At 37.9% G+C, this 8737-nt stretch overlaps 1 protein-coding gene across 6 annotated transcripts; it reads right to left on the minus strand.

The window, feature by feature from the left end:
* Window positions 1–114: 114 nt before the first annotated feature.
* LOC137098210 (acyl-CoA-binding domain-containing protein 5-like) lies at window positions 115–7709 on the minus strand. Of its 6 annotated transcripts, XM_067474199.1 has the most exons (14): window positions 7495–7708; window positions 7168–7285; window positions 6740–6863; window positions 6318–6390; window positions 5949–6096; window positions 5758–5796; window positions 5280–5489; window positions 4337–4552; window positions 2052–2146; window positions 1773–1938; window positions 1450–1658; window positions 1253–1303; window positions 1039–1154; window positions 116–924 (listed from the first exon to the last, which is right to left on the minus strand). In XM_067474199.1, exons 2-14 carry the CDS (start codon window positions 7247–7249, stop codon window positions 912–914), a joined length of 1542 nt encoding a protein of 513 aa, XP_067330300.1. In that variant the 5' UTR covers window positions 7250–7285; window positions 7495–7708; the 3' UTR covers window positions 116–911. The 6 variants fall into 6 exon arrangements, with proteins under 6 accessions (XP_067330303.1, XP_067330300.1, XP_067330301.1 ...); XM_067474202.1 differs by lacking the exon at window positions 7168–7285 and having other exon boundaries at window positions 115–924; window positions 7495–7709; XM_067474200.1 differs by having other exon boundaries at window positions 1450–1646; window positions 7168–7708.
* Window positions 7710–8737: the final 1028 nt, after the last annotated feature.

Consider the following 8737-nt stretch of genomic DNA (forward strand, 5'->3'; position numbering starts at 1 on the left):
TTGTTAAAGATCTGACCCCCATTTTCTGCCTTTAAATAAGTTCCGTTTCTCTAGCTTTGTTATAAAATTGCTTGTAAATTTCTAGCATCCCACTTTCGCCTTTTTCTCGTTACTGTCAGTATGTTTCTTTTTAGTACAGGATACCTCACACACCCACAGCCTTTTAATTTTTAATTTCAAGACTGAACATCCAAATAAGCGATGAACTGCAACAAATACATGTGTTCCAGCAATGTTTAATTTCATGTTTTACAATTATATATCTGAACCTTGCTTAAAATGAACATTTTCCCTGTACGGCTGACATGAAACAAGAATGATTATATACTCCATGGATTTTCTGTATTCTGGGTCAAATATTTTTCTGCAAAGTTGCAATATTTAATAACATTGCTATAAAATTAATGCACACTTTCCACATAAACAACTATATGATCAAGTTTAAATGTCCATTTGGTCTAAAAAGAAATGCCCCTGAAGTATTTCTATTTTTTAAGGAAACAAATTCAAAAGGCTGCTTAATTATCAGAAAAGGATTTTGTGGGAAAAATACATATGAATGGAAACCTAACAAAACAATTAAAGCTACAATAAATAAAGGGACATCAAATAACTTATATTATAACATACATCTTAATAAATAATAACACCTGCTAACTGTAACACAAAACTAAAATTGCATTAACATGGAAATCTTCTCTTTCTTAATCTCCTACAAAAGTATCTGTAAAGTTAAAACGCTACAGTTTATAGCAGAATGTCTCTTTATACCCCCTTTTGACCATTGATTTATCTAAGGTAGCCTTCTAAGACTACTAGTGCCTCAGTCTGTGTTGGTGACTTTAAAAAAGCCACAAAGCAACAAAAGTGCATGGTTTTCATCCCATTGATCAATGCTGATGTCAGATAACTCAGGGGATTTTCCTGTGAAAAAAAGGTAGAAAAGAGTTTTATTTGTCTTTATGTTGTATCTATAAAGCAAAAAGCAGTTAATTGCTGACAACACACCAGGACATATACTGTGGGTATTTACTTCACCTTCTCTTATGCTGTAGGTAAAGCTGGACAAGCCAATGAGCAATCAGTGGCCAGAGTGCAGTCAACACCACTGTCAGTGGAGATAAATCAAAAGGCCACCAGGATGGTCTCAGGAACTGTAAAACAGAAAACTTGTATTATAGACAGTGTCTGTAGCTAATGAAATTTTAGACTAAAAACATATTTTTTAATGTAATGGTTTATTTATTAGGACCTTCCATGCTATAGGTAAGGACTCCTCCTGCCTTGGTGAAGAGGATTGTGACTGAAAATAGAGAAATTAATCAGAACTCTCAATCATTTAAAGAACAAATTGTCATTAGGACTGTCAACAAAGTTACTACACATATGCTTGAATGAAAAAAGCTGTGTGTGTCTCAGTCACCATGGCCTAACACCACTAGTTTTTACCTGTGACACAGTGAGCACCTCCAATGTGTGAAGCCTGTGCAAAACATTGGCCATGTCATGCTGCAGCCTCAGGAGAGCTGTAGCTATTTGCTCATTGACATTGCCCCTGGTAGCACTGACATAATGTCTGTTCTGTGACACACAGCAGCAGCTAGAATCTGCAGTGACAGCCAACTGCGAGGTGCAGGCAACAACTCCTAATGGAGATCCTGAAACAAGAGTTAGAATCTGATAAGCTAAAGCTATAACAAGCAACACATCTGATCCTTTTAAAAGCTTAAGGGAGGGAATTACATCTACATACATTGTCAGTGTAGTCTCACCTCGCCCTTTTCTTGACAAGGAGCTGTTGAGTGGGCTTGTGCTAATCCCTGTGAGTACTTGATCCTCGCCTCCATTCAGAGTAGTGCTGCTCTCAAACCACAGATCGTTTTGCTTTACAGAGGCAGCTCCTGATCTGGGTTGCTGAACTTTTGATGAACACACATGCTTGTTGGAGAAAAATGAGAGCCAACAACTTAATTGCCCATTAATAGGACAGAACTTTGTAAATTAATAAATAGATTGTAAAGTAATGCTTAACACTTTAACAAGGGCTACACCTCTTCCATGGCTAGATGCTCCATTGAATCACAGAATTCTTCATTATCTGAGTCTGTGGACCGATGGTTCTTCTCAGAAACAGCATCGCTATGATCTGAAAAATGTGAAACACACACAACTGATGCTATACTGCTTCACTACAGAATAAACATTAGGTCCTTGTTTAAATGCAGTGTCTACCAACTTCATGTTTCCATGGGAAGCATAATGGCAGTCTGTAAAATGTGGAATTTTTTTTGCGGTATTCTTAAAGGAATACATATATTCAGCAAATATACTTATTTGCTTTCACATCTGTAGTGTTAGATGAGATGGTCAATACCACAAACATGTCCATTCTAAGTAGGAACCAAGAGACATTTAGCTAAATATAACAAAAGAAGACTGGATGTTATACAGTATATACAACCCCAATTCCACAAAAGTTGGGAAGATGTGAAAACATCAATAAAACAGAATGCAATGATTTGCAAAGCTCGTCAACCCATATTTTATACTCATAAACATAAACAACATATCAGATGTTGAAACTGAGACATTTTATCATTTTATGGAAACTACTAACTCATTTTGAATTTGATGGCAGCAACACATCTCAAAAAAGTTGGAAGAGGCGGAACAAAAGACTGGAAAAGTATTTGCTGCAACTCAAAAACAAATGGAGGAGCATTTGACAACTAATTAAGTTAATTGGCAACAGCTCAGTAACATGACTGGGTATAGAAGGAGGATTTCAGTGAGGCAGAGCCTCTCAAATGTGAAGATGGGCAGAGGTTCACCAATCTGTGACAAACTTCCTCTAAAAATGCTGCTCAACGTTGCTCAATGTTATGTTACTCAACATAACATTGCAGAGACTTTGAAGATCCCACCATCTACAGTATATAATATCATCAAAAGATTATGAGAATCAGGAGGAATCTCTGCACGCAAGGGACAAGGCCGAAGGTCAAAATTGGATGCGCATGATCTTTGGGCCCTCAGGCAGCACTGCATTAAAAACTGGCATGATTCTCTCCTGGACATCACTGCATGGGCTCAGGAACACTTCCATAAATCACTGTCTGTGAACACAATTCGCTGTGCAATCCACAAATGTAAGTTACAGCTGTATTGTGCAAAGTAAAAGTCATATGTGAACGCAATCCAGAAATATTGCCGTGTTCTCTGGGTCAAAGCTCATTTAAAATGGTGTGAGACAAAATGGAAACCTGTACTGTGGTCAGATGAATCAAAATTTGAAATTGTTTTTAGAAACCATGAACGCCCTGTTCTGCTGACTAAAGAGGAGAGGGATGTGATAGAAATTTGTCTCTCTTCCTTAGTCAAGTGTTACTAAATCTTGACAGAACTCAGGGTGATGAACCATCTCAGTTTAATACATGCCGGCATGGAGAAGAACAAGTGGATGTTGGTGTCTCAAACCCCTTCTATTTATACTCAAACCCAAAATAGGAACCACCCTCACAAAACATGACTGAAGAAACCAGGTGCACACAGTTGACAGTCATCATTCTTGTCCCTTTCTAGGTTATCTAACAATGTAAGTTGTGAAGCAATAAAACCCTTTTATTGCACCTTCTTGTAGATCTTGTGACCCCACTACATTGTTTTGGGCCTTGTAACAACAAAGTGTCTACTGTGATCTTAAGCAGTCTTCTAAACTTGACACAACCTGTGACTTCTTGTCCTCTTTGTGACCTCTTCAGTAAGCCCATCTTGGTTGACTGTTTGCTAATTATCTAACCATATGACTAAATTTACGCTATTCCCCCACAGGGACCATCCATTTTGTTATCAGCAGCCAGTTCTAAAGCCTGCATCTCTGATGGTACAGACAGTAGAAGAGGGGATGGTACACAATTACAAACACCACCTTCGTCCAACTTTTTTGAGATGTGAACTGGGGTTGTGAATAGAGTTATATAAATATACGAAGTTTATATGCAGAAGTAAGTGTTACACTTTCAGCTAACTCTTAGTAAGACAAGCAAATTTCAAAAAATCTCAAACAATTTCTTTAAGAATTGACAGTGGTCTGCGGCTTGACTCATCAAGTTTTTTTATTTTATTCTTTTTACTACTTATTTTATGCCACTGATACTGATAATTGCTGTCACAAAAATCTAAAATACACAGAAATAATTGAACTCATCAAATTCACACGGTATACATATATTCAGACAAACAGAATCTGGAAAATTATAATCCTTTCTATTAAATTTAAAATCTTGTCTATATGTATAAGTTGTATAAGCAGTTTTCTAATAACGTGTAATCCTACCACTCAGGTGACCATTGAAGTGCGTATACGGGTTGTACTGAACACTGGGCTCTATAGAACAGGCCAGTTCATCCTCCTCTGCCTCACTGTTGAGGGAGCTGTGTGTCCCATTGGTGAAAGAGGACACACTGGGCTCCACGCTGCTGCTTGTTACCCTGGTGTCAGACTTCCACCTCTTGTCCTCCATCATTAGCAGCCTCGAGTTAGGACCCCAGTCTGAGAAAACACAGATACAAGAAAACAGAAAGAGTGAGAAAGTATGGCTAAGTATCGCAAAGTGCTATTCTTTTGTTACGTATCCTCTTACCAGCCATATCTCACATTGGATTTGTTAATGAAAATTACTTTTTCCTTTACCACTTTAAAACACTGGTCTTAATTTTGTTAGAGGGGTCATCATGCTTTAAACGGCAACTATTCATGACTTGGATCCTTAAAATTCCTCACTTTACACAAAGAAAAAAACAAAGTAGTGTATAAACAGACAAATAATGCACTAAATAATAATGCACTAAAAAACCGACTGTATACACATTACTGCAAATAACTAATCTGTGCCACATAAGAACTAAAATTGTATTTTTAAAACACCCTATAATGGCTAATAAGTGCAAATTTAGCAAATTCTTACAAAGGACTACACTCTTGGGGCCTACTTGTAGCTGTGCACTAATTCTCATTTGGTGCACTAGTGAATAGCTACAGCAGCAGGACCATTTGTATGTTGGATGGGCACTAAATAAACTAGTGATGTGTTTTTGTGAGATGTATGGCACAGAGGAGCATGATATTTCAGGCATTGCTTCTGTGTTTTCCTGAGTTTTAGGAAAAATATCACACCACAATGTCAAAAAACAAGTTTAATTGGCCTACAATTTCACCTCTAAAACACAGCACACTCCACAAAAACAAAATCTGAATTAACTAATACTACTAACGGTACCTTTTTCTCCTTCTTTCTTGTCTTCATCTTCTGTATTATCTTCATCCCCAGTCTCTTCTTCCTCACTTCTCCTCCAATCACTACTTTCCTCTTTTCTCTCAATTTCACTATTTTCTTTGCTTCCTTCTGACTCCTCACTACTAACACTTACGCCATGAACATTGTCTTTTTCATGAAGATTTTGTATATCATCCCACAGATCCCCATAGCCTGAGCAGCGAGGGAAACACTCTCGATTAACTCTTTATCAATGTATATGCAACACAACATAAATCATCACAAACCAAAGACATACAGACAGTAGCTTCTACACTCCACATCTACACTACAGAGTAAGCACAAACACACTGAATAAGCACAATTAACACATACACATTTTGTCAGTCACGCAAAACATCAAAGAAAGCAACTTAAAGTAAGCTTTTAGACTGTTTGACTAATCTACAGTATCATCTCTACAGCTACCACAAAGACTTGCCTTCCATAGTTGGATTCTTAAATGACTTGACCAGTTCATCTGGTGATTAAAAAGACATGTAAGGCAGACTCAGCATTCAGAGAGAAATAATCTGTGTCATTGAGAAATCGAAAGACATCTATCTTACAGCAGTGCTCTCCCTGGATTCTTAGTTTTTTTCAAGTAATACAATCTCTGATCATGCACATTACCTGCATGTTTTTCAAAAGGACTATCGAAAGGTCTCCTGTCCACTTCATGTCCTGCTTCTTCTTCTTCTGCATCTACCTCTGTGTAGAAGTTGCCAAGCTTCTGCACAAGGTCGGACACTTCGTCTGAGATTGGGATGGTCTCCAAAATCTGGCAACAATTTAATTAAATTTGCAAACAATAGTCAAAAAGGAAGTGGTATTTTTATTTCGCATACGATTCTGATGGACAAACTGCATCAGTTTCATTTGGCTAGGATATCAAAAACAATTGTTTTTCTTCATAGCATGTTTCACACGTTTTTCTTCAGATGATTGTTTAAAGTTTATTAGCAGTTTATTATTCTGTGTGCTGCTTCTATTTAGACTCACCAGCTGGATGTCCTCTATGTAATTCTTCATGGCTTCCTCCTTTGTCATATTTCCTAAGGAGCTCCAAGCATCCCTGACAACACAAGTCATATTTCAACACTTGATCAGTGGAAAGAAACTGAACATTGCCGCAACTGAAAATGTGCAGTTAGGGAGGTATTAAATGATGCTGAAAATCAGTATTATAGCAGGATTAGCATTTATGATATCTGCTCTACTGTGCAGTAGGTATTACAGTATAAATAACAGATTTGAACAACTGTATATTGTTATGTGTATTTGCATACAACATGTTCAGTGTACTGTTAGTGTGAAGCATCCAAAAGAGACATCTGTTTGTCTCCTGTGTTGCTAATAGACCTAACTGAGAACTGAATTGTGAAATACAATGCCAATTATGTGTGCACTATAAGACAACTTACCATTTAGCTTTTCCATGAGAGTCCCAGAAGCCAGTTGGTCTAGGGATGCTGCAGGGCCCCAAGGTAGCCTGTTTATAGTAACTATAGAACATCAGCATCATGTCATCAGACGGCTGGAAATGACCTAATAAATGTAAAAAACGGATTACAAAAATCATTACTATTGTCACTATGTTGATTTACATTTAGTTATCTGCATGTTCTTCAATTTAAAAGTGTAATAAAAGATGCATTTGAGCTACATGACTTTAATCAGCTCTTAACCTTACAGCAGCTTTATCAGCCAATTCTGTATGTGGGTCAATCACCTGGGGTGTTTACACACCAGATAACACAAACACACGGACTACCACAGACCTTAACGCTCAGATTCACCCCATTCATTGATTAAGACAGAATAAGTTGGAATACATAGAATAAGTTATCACCCTCTTCTGGTAAACTCCGCATCACTTTAACTGCACCGGCAAATTTCGCCTCCAGGCTGTATTTGTCCTCGTCCTGCGCCATGCTGAGCTCGACAAGGATGCCAAGGAGTCCTCACGTCTTGAACAAGAATTTTGTGTCACTTGAGCGCAGTATGGTCATTAACCTACTGAAGCTAGCCGCCACTTGTATTTAACGAAATATGGGCTGTTTCCTTTAGCGTTATAATCTAACAGCTTTTAGGATAAATGTGTTCTCTGTGTTAAGCGTGTGTCGGTTCAGCGCTAACAAACTATATAGTTTTCTCCTGTTGTTAATTACAAACTCACCATTAAGTTCATATTCGCCAGCGTGATCATTATTTCATTAGCACGGTGTCTGTGCGGGTGATATGCAATGGAAAGCCAATTTCGACTTAAGTCAAGGATGAGCCAAACTGTCTACGTTCGATACCACACAGTGTTTGGGAAATGCAGTTTTTGTTAACCGCAGCCTTCGCAAATGATGCCTAGCGACTTTGCTCTTACGTATACAAATCCCATAAACCCATTTAACAGGGATTTAATCCGCGGTGATATTTGGGAAATGTAGTGCCTTGGGCTTTTGCATTACAAGGCAAAACAGCACCCAAGTGTGCAAGCCTTTTAGTTTCTAATTTTAATAAAAACGTATGACATATGAAAGGGTTTATAGTATGCCACTTGCTAGAAACATAATTTTATGACTTTAATCTTATCTCATAAAGCATCACAATTATTTTTGTGTAAGTAGTTGCCATGTGTTGTTATATTTTATCCGTCTTACTAAAGACTACGAGACTGACATAGTTTTTAATACAGCCTTTTAAGTGACACACAGTATTACTGCTACTTATTACTACCATTATTGGTTTACTCTACATGAATACAGTACATCTATAGGGTTTAGGCATTTTGAAAATGGAATCAAATGTTTTAAGAGGATATCGTGGCATATCTCATTCCATAATGTTTTAGGCGAGGGTGTTCATTTACATTACATTTACATTTAGTCATTTAGCAGACGTTTTTATCCAAAGCGACTTACAAGTGAGGTACAAGGCAAGTAAGAATCTAAGTCAAAGTCCTATCAGAAAAGTGTTCACATTTCACGAGATGCAAGTGCGAGAAAGAGCAGAAAAGTATTTTTTTTGTTATTATTATTATTTAATAGATTTCAGTGCATAGGAAGATGCGGAAGAGTTCTGTTTTCAGCAGCTTTTTGAATATGGGGAGTGAGTCTGCTGAGCGTGCAGAATTTGGCAGCTCGTTCCACCATTGTGGGATCATTGCGGTGAATAGGTTTGCTTGGTGTCTTCTGTGCGGTGCTGGGACTACCAGACGTCGTGCGTTGGCAGACCGCAGCAGGCGGGAAGAGTTGTAGACTTGAATGAGGGAGTTGAGGTAAGCGGTAGCTGTTGAGTTAACCACCCTGTAAGTAAAAGCCATAGCTTTGAACCTGATGCAAGCAGCTACAGGAAGCCAGTGCAGAGATCTAAAGAGTGATGTGACATGGGTCCTTTTTGGCTGATTAAAAATGAGGCGAGCTGCTGCA

The sequence above is a fragment of the Channa argus genome, chromosome 14 (assembly GCF_033026475.1).
Source record: "Channa argus isolate prfri chromosome 14, Channa argus male v1.0, whole genome shotgun sequence".
Taxonomy (NCBI): domain Eukaryota; kingdom Metazoa; phylum Chordata; class Actinopteri; order Anabantiformes; family Channidae; genus Channa; species Channa argus.